The sequence below is a fragment of the Vipera berus genome (genome assembly GCF_964194415.1).
Source record: "Vipera berus genome assembly, chromosome: 4".
Taxonomy (NCBI): domain Eukaryota; kingdom Metazoa; phylum Chordata; class Lepidosauria; order Squamata; family Viperidae; genus Vipera; species Vipera berus.
Window position 1 is genome coordinate 57,355,342 of NC_138206.1, and position 20,820 is coordinate 57,376,161.

Below are 20,820 nucleotides of genomic sequence, written 5' to 3' on the forward strand. Positions count from 1 at the left end.
TTGTATGTGAAAATGTATTGTAAAACTTTTAAATAAATTTAAAAAAAAGAAACTCAACATTAAGAACCAAGATCATGGCCTCTGGCCCTCTCAATTCCTGGCAAATAGATGGGGAAGAAATGGAGGTAGTGACAGATTTTATTTTCCTGGGCTCCAAGATCACCACAGATGAGGACTGCAGCCAAGAAATTAAAAGACGCTTGCTCCTGGGGAAGAAAGCCATGGCAAACCTAGACAGCACACTAAAAAGCAGAGACATCACCCTGTCAACAAAAGTGCGTATAGTCAAGGCCATGGTCTTCCCAGTTGCAATGTATGGCTGTGAAAGTTGGATCATAAGGAAGGCTGAGCACCAAAGAATTGAGGCCTTTGAACTATGGTGCTGGAGAAGACTCCTGCAAGTCCCTTGGACTGCAAGGTGTTCAAACCAGTCAGTCCTAGAGCAGTTCAATCCTGACTGCTCTTTAGAAGGCCAGATCCTGAAGTTGAAACTCAAATACTTTGGCCACCTAATGAGAAGGAAGGACTCACTGGAGAAGAGCCTAACGCTGGGAAAGATTGAGGGCAAGAGAAGAAGTGGACGACAGAGAATGAGGTGGCTGGATGGAGTCACTGAAGCAGTAGGCATGAGCTTAAATGGACTCCAGAAGATGGTAGAGGACAGGAAAGCCTGGAGGAACGTTGTCCATGAGGTCCCGATGGGTCAGACACGACTTTGCAACTAACAACAACAAACTTCAAAATCTATAAAGTAAGAAAGTGTGGCGTAATGGCATAAAAGACTCACCGCCATACAATTTAAGCAGATCATAATTTTAAAAGGACACACTTAGTGGTAGGAACCGCCATGTCAAAATGCTGTATAATCAAAACTTTTATGCATTCTTACCAAAATACCAGATGAGGAAAGCAGAAATTCCAGCTCCTATTATTAGCACATTAACCGATAGGAAATATAATGCCTTTTTGGTTCCTGCAGTTAAAAGAGGAGAAAAAAAAAGTGTGCCCATGGAATTTTAAAGGAAGTTTCTTTCAAAAGATGCCACCAGTTTACTAAATGTCTTTGACTAATAAGGGCCTAAATTTCCATTATTAACTGAAGATGAACATGTTTTGATCTAGCTTCTGAATGATTCCGTGACCTAGCCTCCATATTGCCACTTGTTACATTAACCACAGCACTCTTTTGGCTGATCTTGTGTGAGCCACCCTGGCAGACTTTGTAAGCCGTCCAGAGTCACTTTGGAAAGTGGGAAGAGGGCGCATAAATTAAATTAAATAAAATAAATAAATATGAAGAGCAGATTAAAATGCTGTTAACAAATAGTTTTGTCTTTGGTCAGCTCTCATTGAACCTCTGTATAAAATATTTCTCTTAAGAAATGACTGTTCTGGCTACGCTGGAAAAATAAACTATAACTTGATGCATATATGCTAATCTTTCTTTGCTTGGATTACTTTGCTACATGCCCTGACACAATCGCAAACAAATTCTCTATAGTCAAGCTCTGTAGAACTCACATGCTCTTTTTGGAAGCTGAAGAGGAAAATCTACTCCATAAGTATTTCTTTTCCTTATTAGCAATAATAATAAAATTAATTGTGTGTGTGTGTGTGTGTGTGTGTGTGTGTGTGTGTTTGTTTTCGTAGATTTTCACGGGTATAGGTATGTAGGTCTTGGCGTATCATGCTTCGCTCGCACAAGCACGAAACCGAAGACACCAGCCTGAAGATGACGAGTGGGACCTCGTCGAAACGTCGCCAAGACATCCTCAATCCTACACGGGAAAAGACCCGAATATGCCAAGACCGACCTACATACATACATACATACACACACACACACACACACACACACACATTATTTAAGTGTCTTTAAGAAAACAATCTTATTAGCCAGGACAATTTGAAGATCGGGATCTGCAAACTTGCTTACTTTGTACCGTTGCAACAGTAGGATCCTAATCATATAAAATATGTCTGCAACATACAAATCAACCAAAGTATTCTTAAAACATACCCAAACAGGCCTAATTTGCATCAAAGCTTTTTTTAAAAGAATAAATAGGAAGCAAAGCTTACTTGGTGTACATTTTGAAGATTTTATCTGTAAAACTGGCACTGGGTTTGACTGTTGAGTAGAAACTCTTGGAACATAATGAGGCACTGATGAAGGATAATATGTAGGTGTGTAATGTGGATATATATTATAATCTCTAGTAAATCCTGGAGGAACATTTTCTCCCTGGTATGCATGGTTTTCATAATATGGAGCTGGCCTCTAAATAATCACAACAGAAACACAAACAAAAAATAAACAATTGTAAGCTTCTATAACTCAGCAGTACTACAGTGAAATAAAACCTCTAAACCAGAGGTCCCCAACCTTTTGGGCACCAGGGACTGGTTCCGTGGAGAGAGGTTTTTCCACAGACCGGAGGGTGCATGGCTTAGTGTGTTGCCTGCATCCCATGGAGGGGGCTTTGCTTGTTTGTGCAGACCAGTTGCTGGCATGCCACGGCCGAATACTGGTCCATGGACCCGGGATTGTGGACCCCTGCTCTAAACTAAAAACCAGAAGTCCACAAGACATAGCTTGCAAAAATTTATACCTTTTAATAAAAAGTGTTGACCTGAAAAGGTCACATTCCTTCTGATTTTTGGCTACTACAGATTAACACAGTATTCCTTCTATGTTAACTAACTAGTAATTGTGAAATGTTTTCCCATAAACAGGAACACTTTTAGCAACCACCATATACTAGACCACAGTAGCATACTCCTGAGACTGTTCACTTACCAAGTTAGATGCCATCTTGATTTTGGGCAGCCGAATTATGGCAAGTTTGTTATAAACCTATGAAAACAGAAAAAGGTTTTCTATTTTTGTTTTTATTTCAAAATAAAATTTTGAACTGCTGAGTCCTTATTTTAGTGAGACTATTCATCAGATTCTAGCACACATACAAAAATAAACAAGTAAGTCGCCACTGGAAAAATATTATTTCTATAAAAGCCCAAGTGCCTACCACAAACTCTGGATTAGATTTCACTCCCATAGCAGAGATGTGTCTCTAGTCTTAACAAACAAAAAAAATGGAACATTTACTATTTTCCTGATGCCACCCAGTAACAAAGCTTTGGGGTTGCCTCCTAACAGAAGTTAAAAATTTGAATTGCAGTAAAGTAGCAATGCAGCACTTACATAAAAATAGTTTAAAGCAAAGAGCAGTTTTACAAATGGAGAAAGGAAAATATTAACCAGCATTAATAGAACACAAGTGAACATCCCTGGAGAAGATCCCGATGGGAAAAGAGTTCTGAGAATTTGCCAGAGAACAACTATGTAATTAAATAGTGCACACACTTGCAACTATGTAATTAATTCTAAAGAATTAAAGGCAAAGGTTCCCCCGCACATGCGTGCTAGTCGTTTCCGACTCTAAGGGCCGGTGCTCATCTCCGTTTCAAAGCCAAAGAGCCAGCGCTTGTCCGAGGACGTCTCCGTGGTCATGTGGCCAGCATGACTAGATGCCAAAGGCGCACAGAAAGCTGTTACCTTCCCACCGTAGTGGTCCCTATTTTTCTACTTGCATTTTTTACGTGCTTTCAAACTGCTAGGTTGGCAGAAGCTGGGATGAGTAACAGGCGCTCACTCTGCTACGCGGCACTCGGGATTCGACCCGCCAAACTGCTGACCTTCTGATCGACAAGCTCAGCGTCCTAACCCACTGAGCCACCGCGTCCCTCCTTCTAAAGAATTAGGCAGTGGCAAAATGGGTCAGAAAAGCAGACACAAGATATGTATTTTGTTATTAGCATTTGTGTTTAATCTAAACATAGAAATGACTATTTTAAATTGGGAATAATTGGAATGATCAGTGATGGCAGGGAGCAGTCTTTTTTATCTTGTGGGATAAGCACTAAAATTGAAGGAGGCCCCCTTTTCTTCCCCATCAGCTTTTACTCACAGCTTTATTTCTACAACTTCATTAAGGAGCTGAAGCGCCAGTATCTTATCTAAGCAACATTTGTCAAAAGTTAGCTTCTGTTATAAAATCTGGTGATAAAATGTAAATGTTATCCATTGCTGATTGTTGTATTTTTTGTACTTTTGTTTTGTGCTTTCCTTTTTTGTTTATTACATAAAGTCTAAAAAAATGCCAAAATCCTATTAGCAATTAATGAAATCTGAGTATATTTTCTGGTGCTTCCAAATTATTTTTATTAGTTATGTCTGTCACCAAATTCCCCAAGGCCAGCAGATGAAGGGACATATTATTCAATGTTCAAACAGCAGCAGCCCAAAACTATTCCAAACCTCAGTTGCTGCTTTATATGATTGCCAGCCATATACCCCATTTTCAAGCACCAAGTCATTTTTTCAAATTAGACATACCACCCGCTGCTCCATCCTGAAATGACTAAGTTTGACATTCAAATATTGGATATTTGGGGTCCATTTTTGTTTCCAGACAAAGCTCCAGGTAAGGTAGGGACTCTAAGGAGCATCAGGTTTGGAAACTACAATTGGAAACCACAATATTTGGGAATAACAACAATAATTGGAAAGAAGGACAGGATAATATAATCAGTTGTAATGATTATTCCACAAAGCCAAATAAAACAAGCAAATATGGCAGAAACCCAGAGAAACAGGAACAGATGCTGCATACTACAGGTAGTATTGAATGCTAGGAACCTGTGGGCCGAAATGAGAGAACTGGAATGCCTGATCTTAGAAGATAGTATCAATGTAGTAGGTGTAACACAAACCTGGTGGATTAGTGAAAATCAGTGGGCCTGGTTCTTTTCTGGTTACAAACCTTACAGGAAAGACAGAAAAGGATGTAGTGGGAGATCTTGTCTTCTAGGTAAAAGAAACCAGTGAATCAAGTTATCAGGTGGACATACAGAAAAAATGCTAGGCCTTACTGCAAAATGGAACATAAATCTTTAGGCCCTGATAGTGTTATAACAAGTGTTATAACAAGTGTTATTAACGAGCTTAAAGTTAAGGTTGTGGATCTTCAAACTGCTCCACTTCTCTACGCTCTGCTTCGACACCTGAGGACTGGAAGGTGGCCAATGTAACTACATTTTTAAAAAAAAATTCATTGGGAAGCCAGTCAGCTTAACTGTGTTCTGGGGAAGATAGTGGAAACTGCTGTTAAAGATAAAATTACTAAACATTTTGTAAGCCTTGTTCAAGCTTCCCCAACTTGGCTTAACTAAGGGAAGATTCTGTAGGTTTTTTTAGAGTGTTAATTAAACACGTAGATAAAGGCAAGCTAGTAGACATTACCTACTTGGTTTCTGAAAAGAAAAGAAAAAACCCCTTGATAAAGTCCATCATCAAAGAAAGGCAATAAAATGTAAGGGCCTTGAAATAAAAGGGCAGATTCTCATGCAGATAAATAACTAGCTAACGAATAGGAAACAAGGAGCAGAAGTGAATGAACGTATCTCATAACGGTGGGATCCCAAAGGTGCTTTTTCAGGAGCCAATTGGACTTTTTTCTTTGAAGATGTTTTGCTTCTCATCTAAGAAGCTTCTTCAGCTCTGCCTGGCTGGTGGGGAATGGAAGGATTTGTATTCCTTGCAGACTGCTGGTCATTTGCATTCTTTTAGACTAGAGAGTGGTTGAGGCCATTTGGAGGTCTATCTGTGTCTTCAGGGTCACCTGAGTAATGCAAATATGTATGAAGCCTTCTTGGCTGTGCAGGATGTTTTCTGCCCTGTGTCCCTTCACTGTTGAAGACAGGCACAGGCTGTTTGGAATAAGTCTGTGTTGACTGCATCTCAAACTGAAGCGCAAATGGTTCCTGTAGTCTGCAATGTTTCCTGGAAATCTGTTCATAGTTAAATGTCTATGGAGATTCTCAGTCATCCAGGTCATGGTTGCCCCAAAGGTGCTATTTCAGGAGACAACTGGACTTTGTTTTTTCATTGATAACTGAGAATCTCCATAGACATAATGGTGGGATGTAACTAATCCCTTCCCCTGGGATCATGTCCCAATTCCAGTGCTTTTTAACCTATTTAGGAATGATCTGGGATTGTATTTGACTAGTAGAATAGCCAATACTGATGACACTAAATTAGTCAGTGTGGTAAAAACAGTAAGGGACTCTGAAGAGTTCCAAAGGGGATATTTGCACATTTGGAGAGTGAATATCAAAATAGAAGATGCCATTCAGTGTGAGCAAGTTGTAGTGATGCACTTGATGCCAAAAATCCCAATTACCGTATATACTTGAGTATAAGCCGACTCGATTATAAGCCGAGACCCCTAATTTTACCCCAAAAAACTGGAAAAAGTTGGTGACTCGAGTATAAGCCGAGGCTGGGAAATGCAGCAGCTCACGGTAAATTTCAAAAATAAAAATACAGGTAGATAACAATAAAATTGCTTTAATTGAGGCATGTGGAAAAGAGGGTCAACAAAAACAATATATTATCAGTATATTCAACAAAAACAATATATTATCAGTATATTCAACAAAAACAATATATTATCAGTATATTCAACAAAAACAATATATAATATTAAAGTATTAACAATAACTTTAAATGTACAAAAACCTTAACTCAATAAGCAACCAAGCTAAAACACAAGCATCAAAATCCTTCAAAACTGGATTCCTCCTCCTCATCTGTATCTGCAAACAGAGCTTCAGCTGTAGCTGGTGTGAGGTTATCATCATATACATTGTCACAGAGTTCGCTGTCATCACTATCACAGTTGTCCTCCTCATGCAAAGCAGTGTCTTCACTGCCATCCATAGCATTACTTATGCCACATTTCTTGAAGGCGTGCTTCACCATGTCCTCTGGAATCTCTTCCCATGCATCACGAACCCACTTTGCTATCAGTTCTATGTCAGGCTTCATCATATTTCCACCTTTTGTTAGTCGGGCTTGACCAGATGACATCCATTCGCACCACATCTTTCGCACACGGTCTTTGAAAGGTTTATTTAAACACACATCTAAGGGCTGTAATACAGATGTAAGCCCACCTGGAATAACGGCTAAAGTAACTTGAGAAGACTTTGCCAATGTTTTTATGTCATCAGATGTGTGGGCTCTGAACATATCCCAAACTAGCAATGATGGTTTTTTCTTTAAGGCTGCTCCTGGTCGTCCATTCCAAACTTCTTCCAGCCACTTTTTTGTTCCATCTTCATCCATCCAGCCTTTAACATGTGGGCGCACTGTAATTCGTGGTGGGAATTTGACCTTTTTAGGCAAGGTCTTTCTTTTAAAAATAATGACAGGCCGCAGCTTAGTTCCATTAGCCAAACATGACAGAACAACTGTAAAATGGTTTTTCTCATTACCTGTGGTTCTGAGTAAAACAGTTTTGTCTCCCAAACTTGCCACGGTTCTGTTGCTTGGAAGATCAAAGGTCATAGGTGTTTCATCCATATTCCCAATATCTCCCAGGTCATAGTTATGGATCTTTCTTTGTTTTATGATGAATGAATGGAATGACATCACTTTTTCATCAAGGTCTTTTGGCAACTTCTGTGAAATCTTTGTTCTTTGCCGCAAACATAGGCCATACCTATTCATGAAGCCAGTACACCATCCTGCTGACGCAACAAAATTTTCAATGCCTGGTACTTTTAATTTGTCATCTTTAGCCATTTGAAGGGCACGTAAGCGAATTCCCATGCGTGTTACGCAGTAACCATTTTGACGACACTCCATAACCCATTCATGCAATTCAGTCTCTAGAGCCACATATGGAGTTGTTAAACCACGTCGAGCTTTTTTTGCCTTTGGAATCTTTTCCAACTCAGCTTTCATTTTCCGCCACTCCCTCACTTGTTTTTCATCAACACCAAATTCCCTACTTGCAATACTGTTATTGCTTTTTTCTGCTCTTAACACAACCTTTAGTTTGAAAGCAGCTTCGTATGACCTGCGTCTTTGTTTTGGTGCAGGAGTACTAGAAGTACTGGGCTCCATTGGTGCAGGAGTACTAGAAGTACTGGGCTCCATTGGTGCAGGAGTACTAGAAGTACTGGGCTCCATTGGTGCAGGAGTACTAGAAGTACTGGGCTCCATTGGTGCAGGAGTACTAGAAGTACTGGGCTCCATTTCTAACAGGAATGGGGAGGTCTGCTAGGGAGGCGGCAGTCAAGCGTTGTTTCCCTCCTCGTGGGTGTGTGTGTGGGGGGGGGAGGGGGCAGTCAAGCGTTGTTTCCCTCCTCAGTCAAGCTTGTTTCCCTCCTCGTGCGTGCGTGTGTGTGTGGGGGGGAGGGGCTTGTTTCCCTCCTCAGTCAAGCTTGTTTCCCTCCTCGTGCTTGCGTGTGTGTGTGTGGGGAGGGCTTGTTTCCCTCCTCAGTCAAGCTTGTTTCCCTCCTCGTGCGTGCGTGCGTGTGTGTGTGTGTGAAGCGTTGTGTTGTTTCCACGTGGGCCCCGGGCTGCGTCCCCGGCGACTCCGCTCCCTCCCCTCACCTCCGGGTCGGGCTTCTCGCCGGCGGGCTGGCTGGCTGGTGCTGGTCCCCGGGCAAGGCAGCGAGCGAGCGGGCGAGCGGCAGCGGCGTTTTCGGGAGCAGCAGGTCAGCGATGGGGGGGGAAAAGCGGCAGCAGAATTTTCGGGAGCAGCAGGTCAGCGATGGGGGGGGGAAAGCGGCAGCGGCGTTTTCGGGAGCAGCAGGTCAGCGATGGGGGGGGGAAAAGCGGCAGCGGAATTTTCGGGAGCAGCAGGTCAGCGATGGGGGGGGGAAAGCGGCAGCGGCGTTTTCGGGAGCAGCAGGTCAGCGATGGGGGGGAAAAAGCGGCAGTGGCGTTTTCGGGAGCAGCAGGTCAGCAATGAGGGGGGAAAAGCGGCAGCGGCGTTTTCGGGAGCAGCAGGTCAGCGATGGGGGGGGAAAAGCGGCAGCGGCGTTTTCGGGAGCAGCAGGTCAGCGATGGGGGGGGGAAAAGCGGCAGCGGCGTTTTTGGGAGTAGCGGGTCAGCGATGGGGGGGGAAAAGCGGCAGCGGCGTTTTCGGGAGCAGCAGGTCAGCGATGGGGGGGGAAAAACGGCAGCGGAATTTTCGGGAGCAGCAGGTCAGCGATGGGGGGAAAAGCGGCAGCGGCGTTTTCGGGAGCAGCAGGTCAGCGATGGGGGGGGAAAAGCGGCAGCGGAATTTTCGGGAGCAGCAGGTCAGCGATGGGGGGGGGAAAAGCGGCAGCGGCGTTTTTGGGAGTAGCGGGTCAGCGATGGGGGGGGAAAAGCGGCAGCGGCGTTTTCGGGAGCAGCAGGTCAGCGATGGGGGGGGAAAAGCGGCAGCGGAATTTTCGGGAGCAGCAGGTCAGCGATGGGGGGAAAAGCGGCAGCGGCGTTTTTGGGAGTAGCGGGTCAGCGATGGGGAGGGGAAAAGCGGCAGCGGCGTTTTTGGGAGTAGCGGGTCAGCGATGGGGGGGGAAAAGCGGCAGCGGCGTTTTCGGGAGCAGCAGGTCAGCGATGGGGGGGGAAAAGCGGCAGCGGAATTTTCGGGAGCAGCAGGTCAGCGATGGGGGGAAAAGCGGCAGCGGCGTTTTCGGGAGCAGCAGGTCAGCGATGGGGGGGGAAAAGCGGCAGCGGAATTTTCGGGAGCAGCGGGTCAGCGATGGGGGGGGAAAGCGGCAGCGGCGTTTTCGGGAGCACCAGGTCAGCGATGGGGGGGGAAAGCGGCAGCGGCGTTTTCGGGAGCAGCAGGTCAGCGATGGGGGGGGGAAAAGCGGCAGCGGCGTTTTCGGGAGCAGCAGGTCAGCGATGGGGGGGGAAAAGCGGCAGCGGCGTTTTCGGGAGCAGCAGGTCAGCGATGGGGGGGGAAAAGCGGCAGCGGCGTTTTCGGGAGTAGCGGGTCAGCGATGGGGGGGGAAAGCGGCAGCGGCGTTTTCGGGAGCAGCAGGTCAGCGATGGGGGGGGAAACGCGGCAGCGGAATTTTCGGGAGCAGCAGGTCAGCGATGGGGGGGGGGAAAAGCGGCAGCGGCGTTTTCGGGAGCAGCAGGTCAGCGATGGGGGGGGGAAAAGCGGCAGCGGAATTTTCGGGAGCAGCGGGTCAGCGATGGGGGGGGGAAAGCGGCAGCAGCGTTTTCGGGAGCAGCGGGTCAGCGATGGGGGGGGAAAAGCGGCAGCGGCATTTTCGGGAGCAGCAGGTCAGCGATGGGGGGGGGGAAAAGCGGCAGCGGCGTTTTCGGGAGCAGTAGGTCAGCGATGGGGGGGAAAAGCGGCAGCGGAATTTTCGGGAGCAGCAGGTCAGCGATGGGGGGGGAAAGCGTCAGCGGCGTTTTCGGGAGCAGCAGGTCAGCGATGGGGGGGGAAAAGCGGCAGCGGCGTTTTCGGGAGCAGCAGGTCAGCGATGGGGGGGGAAAAGCGGCAGCGGCGTTTTCGGGAGCAGCAGGTCAGCGATGGGGGGGGAAAAGCGGCAGCGGCGTTTTCGGGAGCAGCAGGTCAGCGATGGGGGGGAAAAGCGGCAGCGGCGTTTTCGGGAGCAGCAGGTCAGCGATGGGGGGGAAAAGCGGCAGCGGCGTTTTCGGGAGCAGCAGGTCAGCGATGGGGGGGAAAAGCGGCAGCGGCGTTTTCGGGAGCAGCAGGTCAGCGATGGGGGGGGAAAGCGGCAGCGGCGTTTTCGGGAGCAGCGGGTCAGCGATGGGGGGGGAAAAGCGGCAGCGGCGTTTTCGGGAGCAGCGGGTCAGCGATGGGGGGGAAAAGCGGCAGCGGACTTTTCGGGAGCAGCGGGTCAGCGATGGGGGGGGAAAAGCGGCAGCTGCATTTTCGGGAGCAGCGGGTCAGCGATGGGGGGGGAAAAGCGGCAGCAGCGTTTTCGGGAGCAGCAGGTCAGCGATGGGGGGGAAAAGCGGCAGCGGAATTTTCGGGAGCAGCGGGTCAGCGATGGGGGGGGAAAAGCGGCAGCGGCGTTTTCGGGAGCAGCAGGTCAGCGATGGGGGGGAAAAGCGGCAGCGGCGTTTTCGGGAGCAGCAAGTCAGCGATGGGGGGGGAAAAGCGGCAGCGGCGTTTTCGGGAGCAGCAGGTCAGCGATGGGGGGGGAAAGCGGCAGCGGCGTTTTCGGGAGCAGCAGGTCAGCGATGGGGGGGAAAAGCGGCAGCGGCGTTTTCGGGAGCAGCGGGTCAGCGGCAGCGGCGTTTTCGGGGGCAGCGGGTGAGCGATGGGGGGGGAAAGCGGCAGCGGCGGTTGTTGGGGGCGCAGCAGGCGAGGCAGCTTCTCTCAGCAGCCTGTTCCGAACGAAGGGACAGTTCTTTTTTTTTGTTGACTGGAGTATAAGCCGAAGTGGAGTTTTTCAGCCCAAAAAGTGGGCTGAAAAATTCGGCTTATACTCAAGTATATACGGTACTCATACAAACTAATGGAATCTAACCTAACAATGACTGATGAACAGAGATATCTTGGACTAATGGTAAACTGTGCAATAGCACATAATTCAACCTTGATATTTACTACAAGATGAATCAGGATGTCTGGCTTAAATAATTGTTTGGATCAATTCATGGAAGGGGAACAATGTCAGTTTGATGGCCTCCAATGGCCACCTTCTGGGAGATTAGTGGACTTCTTTGTGGTTTGCTGGCCAAGTAAAACAGATTGTGAATAACATGGGACAGAGATCTGATCCAGCAAGACACTTCTTATGGTCTTAGGCTGAGCTAGTGCAGCACTGAAAACAATTACCGTAGTATTCAGGGAAATGTATCTTATTTATTTCTACGCTCCTAGGCAGAATGATTTATAAGAAATATATAATTCAGTTGTGCTTGCTACAATATTTTGAAAATTAAAGAAAAACTACAGAGCAACTCAATCCTTTCTATGGTACTCTACCTCTTCACAGCACATCTAATAATACAGAAGACTGATTCAGATAAATACAAACATATTAAATGTGTTTATTCAGGAGTGTTACAGTGTCCAGTGGAAATTATTCAAGATAAATGTGCATAAGATTAATTTCAAATTGGTCCAAGAGGAGGGCTGCAACAGGATACTTGGCTTGTTCCACTGATCCTACTGAAAGTAAAATTGGCCTGACAAACTTGTGCTCCTCCATTTGCTCAAGACTAATTCTCCCTGAACTCAATAACAGTTCCTTCATTGATGGATTATAGATATACATTGTATTACCATTTCTTGAACGTAAATAAAGAAGCAGCAATGTGTGTTTTGGGTCTAAAAGTTCTTCCTTTCTTATAAATGTATTTTCCACATAGTATTGTATACATTTCTCTCATGTTTCTCTGAATCAGACTTCAAACTATTGTAACAGGAGTTTCCAAGAGTCTTTGTCATATCTCCATAGACCATGTCCTGCTAATTCACAAATAATTTGCATGCTGAAAACCAGATCTTTTTAGATACTTTTCTTTTGAGTCAGGAACATGCACTCAGTCAGTAATTTACAACTTTAATTATATAACTGTAATGTTAAGAACATACAAGGAAGTAGAAATCAAAACCAACCCAGTGAAATGATTGACACAAGCAGCACACGTCTGAAGGAAAATCAAAATAACATACTAATACTACTGTAATGTTACTCAGGTAATTATTTTAGAGTCATGTGATGAAATTCACTGACCATACAGTTTCCAAGGGATAATGTTGTAACTAGGGTAATTCCAGATAGAGATTTATTGATCTGGTCTGTAATTTCAATACATAACACACTGCTTTTTGGCCGTGTGTTATGGCCAAACTTTGCAAACCTAAGCTATGCTGCCATGTTCTTTTTAGAGAGAAGAGGCTTTCTCGTGGCAAGCCTTACAAACAAACCACACTTGTTTGGTCTTTTTCCAGTTGTGCCGTCACAAACTTTAACATTTAACATGCTAACTTAGACCTAAAGAGTCTGAGATGTATCTCTTGGGTCTTTTTGCAATTTCTCTTGAGCATTGCTCTATGCATATTTATAAAGGCTATCCACTATTTCATATATTTTACATTAGCCTTACACAACATAATTAAATTATCTATAAAACTCTACTAAGTCCAAAATTCCAACCCTGCTTCTCAGGTAACAATCACTTGAGGCCTCCTGGTTCAAAATAGTTTTTAAACTATTATTTATTTTTAAACTGTATTTCTAGTTGCAAAGTTAGGAAGAAAAGCTGCCTACTTTGGTATTACATTAGAGCAGACATGTCAAACTTGCGACATCACGTGACGTCGCACGATGTATCGGAGCTTTTTCCCCATTGCCGGCAATGGGGTGGGCGCAGTTTTGTCGTGACACCCCTGCACTAGAGCATACTTTTGAGCACTAGCCTAGTCAAACAGAAAAGTTGTATGTTTGGAGGAAGTACTATAAGATATTAGAAGTATGTAATTTATAATCAGACCATTGGGCAGCATCTCTTGGGGGTGGGGGGAAATCAGTAGGTGTATTTCTAACAAAGGAATTTCCAAAGAAGATCATAAATATGGAAATATCCTAAACAGGAGGGATGAGTTACGTTCTTTAAAAAAGGCAGTAAATTGCACACTGACTTGGTTCTGAGTCATTCACCTGCCAGCCCGCACATATAGCTTGTGAACATGGCCCCTTTTATTTTACTCAAATATTTTGATTGAGGAAAACAATACAATATTATGCAAGGTACAGTTCGCTTGACTTCCCTTTCCTGGCAGTTAATAACTTCTGTATTGTGACTAGGTATATTTCAGAACCGGGCCAAGCCCAATACATTTTCCCGCCTAAGCAATGAACATGTGTTAATCAACTGGACAAGCAGCTAAATCTGGCTTCAGCGCTGGCAGTGGACTTGTATGTTCTGCTATAGCCGACAGCAGTAGTTTAACCGCATGAACAGGATACATTACATTTGCAAAGCTCTGGTGTTGCTCCCCAGTAATTGCTGCTTAAGATACTCATCTCACTCAGAAGCCAACATATTCCTGTTTTTACAGCTTTTTCTCATAGTACAGTTTTTTCCCTTAATACCAAGTAAGTACTTTTTGTTGTTGTTGTTAGTTGCGAAGTCGTGTCCGACCCATCGCGACCCTATGGACAATGTTCCTCCAGGCCTTCCTGTCCTCTACCAAGTAAGTACTAGGGATATGGAAATAAGGTGCTTTCATGTTCCAATGTGGGAGGCAGGAGTGGTGGGTAGCATTTGAACATTTTCAGGACAAGATATTCTTCTGGAAACACAAACTACCATTCTTGGAGCACATGGATTAAGCCTCTGCACCCTCTTGCACATTCCTAATGAGTATATACTATATGATTTAACTACGTTTACTTAGCAATAAGCTACTCCCATGTAAAGTGCACATAAGATCAAGTCTCAGGTTTCAAAGTTAAGACTGACACTTCAAACTTAATTTTAGGTTTACTTACACTGAAACATGTCCACACTGAAATTTGATTTTCAATTTATCTGTATCAATAACATTGGGAGACATATTTATTGCAAGTATACATTTTTGGTTTTGGGTTTGCTTTCATATTTTTCAGCCTTTAAAAAGTAATGTAAAATATCACAGTTCTCCTTGAACTACTACACACAGTGATTTTTGTACTCCTGCTTCTTTCTGAACTGCACAGAGAGACTCATAAAGCATACCCAGATGACATGGCAAATTTATATGGGACTTCTTCCTACTTGTATTTCAAATGCCTTCACAATGGTCTGCACTCATATTCCCTTGAAAAACTCAGCCATATTTTTCTTAAAGATCACCTGATCTTTAAGAAACGGTAAGAAAAGAGCCACTTTGCCATAATCAAAAATAGTGTGGTAGCCCATTTTCTGACCAACACATTTTTAAAAGCCCCAAGTTTCTGTAAACAACTGCTCACAACTACAGCTGTTGATGAAGTTTAGACCTTTCAATAAAAGGTTTTTTTGTTGGCTACCGTACTGTCAGGCTCCGTCTGATTATTGATCTTTCAGAATCAGTTTTAAGAAGAGTACATTGGGGACAGGATAGGAAAAGGAAAATAGCTTCTTTCCCTCATTTATCTATAGATTCTCCACTAGATTAGAATTATTTTTCACAGCAGAACATGCCTGAAGCGCTCCCACAGAGAGGGCCTCCTCAGGGTGCCTCCGATCAAGGAATGTCGATTGGTGGCCCCTAGGGGGAGGGCGTTCTCTGTGGGTGCGCCAGACCTGTGGAACCGCTTGCTGGTCGAGCTCCAGATGGCCCCCGACCTTCGCTTCTTCCGGCGGGATCTAAAAACTTATTTATTTGAGCAATCCGGCCTGGTTTGATGGGTTTGGGTTTGGGTTTTTAACATGGTTTTTAATTACTGTTTATATCGGGCATAATATTTAATTGTTTTTAACTTTTGTACTTCATTTTTAATATTTATTGCCCTGAGTCCTTCGGGAGAAGGGCGGTATAAAAATTTAATAAATATAAATATATATAAATATATCACTCTCCAGTTCTAGTAATCGAGAGGCAGTTGTGCACATTCGGGGGGGGGGGGGAATTTCAAGCACATATCAATAAGCAATGGTATATTCTTCAAACATCTATGCAAAACTAAATTCTCACAAACTCGCTTGGCTCTAATGTCCAAGTATTTTAGAGAAGCACTAGTAAGAGGAAGGTGGATGATCTTAACAGAGACTTGCCTTTTGATTTATTTTTCTATTGACCAGACTAAAGATCTCCTTCAACACTCTTTGAGGAAGCTGATTGATGAACTTGGGACTGAACACTACTGTAAAATACTGCCTGAAGAACATATAGTTCAGCCCTGAGAATATTTCCCACAAATCAGGGAGAGTTTCAGATACTTTAGATAATTTTAAAATTAGCTAAGACTTCACATATAAGAATGGAAAATTACAATTAGAAATAGTCCCATCTTCAGACTCTTGTTTATATTATTTTAGTTGCATGGAATTCTAAAAATAAAAAATATAAATAAACATAAATGCAAAAATAATGCATATTATGGTTTTATGAAAATCATAATATGCGTATAAATTCAATCAATATTGGTATTTGAAAACCTACCCTCCTTTGTGGCTCCAAAGATCATTGTTTAAAATCAGTGTCCCACTATTGGCTGGGACATAAAATCAATTTAAATACAAATAGTTGGTAGAATGAAACTTACACAGCTTGTTGAAGAAAACATACAATTATGGTTAGAAAGCAAATATGCTATTGCAGGGGTGTCAAACTCAATTTCATTGAGGGCCGCATCAGCATTGCGGTTGCCCTCAGGGGGCCGGGTGGGTATGGCCAGGGTGTGTGTGGCCCACTGGGTGGGCGTGGCTAGAGTGCGTATGGCCTACTGGGCGGGCGTGGCCAGCTCTACATCGTTCACATCAAGGGTGCCTATGGGGGCCTGGGCAGGAGTGGGACAGATCTGAGCGTCTCTGGCAGAAGGAGGGTCTCTGGGCCAGGGCCAAGGCAGTGGGGGCCGTTCCCTCACTGTTCCCAGGATGGCTTCGCGGGCTGCATGAAACCACTTCGTGGGCCAGATCTGGCCCCCGGGCCTTGTGTTTGACATGTCTGTGCTATTGGATTAAAGACAACTGAGGCTCTAAGCTCCCAAAGAACACTGATTTCATCTTTAGCCAGTCACCAGCTAAGTTTGCATGAAATCTTCACAGCCAGAAATGATTGAAGCACATTTTTAGCCTGGTATGTTGTGGAAAGTAAATCTCTGTGGTTAAGTGTACAGGTTAAGGGATCACCAGTATGCTGCTCTACATGGCCCAAAAGAAGGCAGAGAACATCATCCCTTCAGATGAAGACACTGAATAATGGAAACTATTTAGGAAATTCACATCTGAGCAGATTAGTAAGAGTTCGCTCTCTGCCCATCCTAGACCAAAGAACACCCACAGCACACTTTCAGCTCTTGCCAAGCACGTATTGTGTATTATACACAAGGTTGGCTCCAAATAATTCAAAGAAAAACAACAGGTGCTTAGGCTACAGTCTTTGAATGCTTCATCACGAGCAGACTAAGGGAGGGAGGGAGGGGTGAGGATAATTTCAATTACAAGTTTGTTTGTTTGTTTTTTAAAAAAAAACGACACTAGCGGTCTCCTCCTTGAACGAAGTAAATCGGCAAAACGATCCACCTCAATTTCTCTCGGTAAGGCAACTGCAGTTTTGGATAGAAGCGAATGGCTGGACAAAACCCGTCCATTTCCTTTTAGAAACGAGCAGACTGCCGGCTGAGAAGGTGCGTGCCGCCAAGACGACAAAAAGCGAGGCCAACGACTGCACTCCTTGGCATTCCCGGCAGAAAAAGGAAAGGCTGGAAAAGGGATGCTAGCCACTGGGGAAGGAAGAGAAAAGCGCGCCAGGACCCAGCACGCCGTACGTAGCCTCTCTCCAACTCCTCGAGCCAAAGCCGAGGAGGCCCTCTTTCCCAAACCGAGCCCGGGGCTTACCTAAGAGCGAGGGACACGCGGCGCGCGGGGGGGGGGTTTCTTCAGGCGTCCCAGCCTCCCTGCCGCTCACTTTCAGCCGGGCGCCGGCAGATCCGCACGCCCTCCTTCCCAGGGGAATCGAACGCGCTACCCGGGAGCCGCCCGCACCTCGCAGCCCACCTTTCCGGAGGGGCGAGGAAACGCCGCGCAAGTCGCTACCTAGTGGAACCAGATAGCGCCAGGTTGCTCCGCTCGGGCTTCGGGAGCGCTTGGCGTAGGGCTGTGCCAAAAGGCCCTCCCCTTTAATGTTTAATACTGCCGGGCGGGGCCAACCTGCTATTATTCACCTGCAGGAAAAGAAAGAAGTGCCCGGAACGCAGCGCCCGCTGGGCAGATTCAGAGGATTCGTGGGCGGAGCTTAAAACTGCAATCCATCGCACGCCTTACCTGGAAGTAAACTCCGTTTAAAGGCAGGCAGGCAGGCAGGCAGGGAGGCAGGGAGGGAGGGAGGGCTTACTTCTGAGTAAACATACCAAAACGACGTGCCGGAACCAGCTCTCCTGCTGCTTGCTTTCCAGTAAGCGTACTTTCTGCATAGTTTCGAGGACAGGGAATCTTAAGCAGGAACGTGTTTTTTTTTAATTATTATATTGCCTTTGTTACTCAGCTGACTAATGCAAGAATACAGGAAGTCTTCGACTCACAACAGTTCATTTAGTGACATAATTCAAAGTTACTTTGAATTATGTCAAAAGTGACTTAAAAGGTAAAGGTAAAGGTTTCCCCCCCCCCCGCACGTGTGTGCTAGTCGTTTCCGACTCTAGGGGCCGGTGCTCATCTCCGTTTCAAAGCCGAAGAGCCAGCGCTTGTCCGAGGACGTCTCCGTGCAGGCATATACATAGAATGAAGGCTACTGCTAAGCTTGTAAGCCGCCCTGAGTCTTCGGAGAAGGGCGGGATATAAATGGAATTAAAATAAAAATAAAAAAAATGTGGCCGGCATGACTAGACGCCAAAGGCGCACAGAACGCTGTTACCTTCCCAAGTGACTTAGGAACCTTTTTTCCCACACTTTTCAAGCTTATGACTGATGCAGCATTCCCCAGGGTCACATGATCAAAATGCAGATGCTTGGCAAGTGGTTCGTATTTATGACGGTTGCAGTGTCCTGGGGTCATGTGATCAACTTTTGCAACCTTCTGGCAAGCAGTGTTAATGGGGAAATCCAGATTCACTTAACAACCATGTTACTAGCTTAACGAAAGCAATCGTTCTGTTAACAAGGGTGGCAAGAAAAGTTGTAAAATGGGGCAAGCTCACTTAACAAATGTTTCACTTAGCAACGTACATTTTGGGCACAGTTGTGGTCATAACTCGAGGACAACCCGTAGTTGATTATGTCAGCAAATTCTGGGAACGGTCATCCTTAATAAAGTAGATATTGTCACAATATCTTCATAATTTGTTTCTCTCTGAGCCCTCCCCAATTTATAATTCTTGGGCATTTATGTAACACAACAACAACATAGTTATCTGCCCAAATTTACACTTAGCTAAAAATCAGCAGGGGAGGGGCTGTGTTTGTACACCATGTTAGGCTAATCAGTGCTTTGCATGTCCTGGGGCCACTGATGAAAAGAACCAATAAACCACAAAGCTAATTTTTAAGGTGTTTCGTGGGAGTCCACAAGCTCTAACTGACATTGAGATTTTATACCTTTGTGAGTTATCCTACTTGTGTTTGCCAAACAGTAAGGTCCAACACATAAATGGGATTTTTTTTTTGTAAAGAAGCTGTTTTCCCCACAATACCTTAAATTAGGGGTTCCCAACCCCCAGTCCATGGACCAGAACCAGGTTGGGGCGTGCCAGCAATTGGTCCGCATAAACAAGCAAAGCCCCATCTGCGGGATGCAGGCAGCACACAAAACCACGCACTCTCTGGTCTGCTGAAAACCTTCTTTCCAGGGAACCGGTCCCTGGTGCCCAAAAGGTTGGGGACTTCTGCCCTAAATTGTAAACTGAACGTGCACTAATTTAATATGGTGCGTGAACTCAGTCCCATTATTGTTGTTTTATAGTCCATGCAAACTCAGGAAATCGAAATAACTCATGTATGGTTTCATTAATCAGAGTTAGTATGTTGTGTGTGGCATGCATGAAAAAAGATGCATGTTGGAAATAGACGTTTTCCTTCAGGCAATCAGGTTCTTATATCCTACAACCAACTCTTTGAGTTTGAAGGATATGATTTTGATTTCTAGGCAAGTTCAATCTCTGAGACGTTATTGCTCTCTAATTCCAAACAATGCTAGAGTATATTAATTTGTAAACATTGTGATGTTTCAAGATCATTGATTCTCTGCTTGATGCAGTTTCTGCAAAGCAGAATACAGTTATAGCCAAGGACGCAAGGAGGCAAGATGTTGGACTGGAACTGGGAGATGGGAAATCAAAATCAGCCGTGTAATCTCACTTGGTGACTTTGAGTGAGTCACTATCTCTCAACTGAAAAACAGGTTGCTGTTAAGCAAAGAGGGGAACTGGAGGACAGAATGGACCTCTTTAGCTCTTGGATGAAAGACAGAAGATAAAAGAATGAATGAAAAGCATTTCTGAAGATTGTTGAATAATCTGGTTGGACATAAGGGTTTTTAAAGCACTTTCAGCACCTTTTTTTTAGAAAATTTTATAAAATGTACATTTAAAAACAAAAGTGGACATGATTCAACTTCCCTAGCTACAACACTACTATTAGTATTACCTTATGTTACAGACTAGCTCAGTGGGTTAGGACGCTGAGCTTCTCGATCAGAAGGTCGGCAGTTTGGCAGGTCGAATCCTGAGTGCCGCGTAACAGAGTGAGCGCCTGTTACTCGTCCCAGCTTCTGCCAACCTAGCAGCTTGAAAGCATGTAAAAATGCAAGTAGAAAAATAGGGACCACTACGGTGGGAAGGTAACAGCGTTCCGTGTGCCTTTGGTGTCTAGTCACGCCGGCCACATGAACACAGAGACGTCCTCGGACAAGCGCTGGCTCTTCAGCTTTGAAACAGAGATGAGCACCGGCCCCTAGAGTTGGAAACGACTAGCACGCATGTGCGGGGGAATCTTTACCTTTACCTTTGTTACAGAAAGAAATAACAAAAACTTAAAATACATTCTATGACAGGACAGAGTATAACAAAACTGTACATATAACATCTGTAAATTCTTTAGTAAACTATCTTTCAGTCATCAGTGTTATATTTACATATCTTTCAGTTGTGTCCTTAGGTAAAGGTAAAGGTTCCCCCACACATCCGTGCTAGTCGTTTCCGACTCCAGGGACCGGTGCTCATCTCCGTTTCAAAGCCAAAGAGCCAGCACTTGTCCAAGGACGTCTCCGTGGTCATGTGGCCGGCATGACTAGACGCCAAAGGTGCATGGAACGCTGTTACCTTCCCACCATAGTGGTCCCTATTTTTCTACTTGCA

At 44.8% G+C, this 20,820-nt stretch overlaps 1 protein-coding gene across 2 annotated transcripts in view; it reads right to left on the reverse strand.

The window, feature by feature from the left end:
• TMPRSS2 (transmembrane serine protease 2) overlaps positions 1-17,617 on the reverse strand; it is a 39,655-nt gene extending 22,038 nt beyond the window's left edge. Inside the window, exons 1-4 of one of the 2 annotated variants that reach the window (XM_081327328.1) lie at positions 17,528-17,617; positions 2,801-2,857; positions 2,083-2,281; positions 890-973 (exon numbers count right to left, since the gene is read on the reverse strand). In XM_081327328.1, the coding sequence (XP_081183454.1) occupies positions 890-973; positions 2,083-2,281; positions 2,801-2,815 (298 nt within the window). In that variant the 5' untranslated portion in view covers positions 2,816-2,857; positions 17,528-17,617. Of the gene's footprint in view, positions 1-889; positions 974-2,082; positions 2,282-2,800; positions 2,858-17,368; positions 17,467-17,527 lie in introns of those variants that run through there. The other variant, XM_081327327.1, reaches the window with a different exon arrangement.
• Between the last annotated feature and the right edge of the window lie 3,203 nt (positions 17,618-20,820).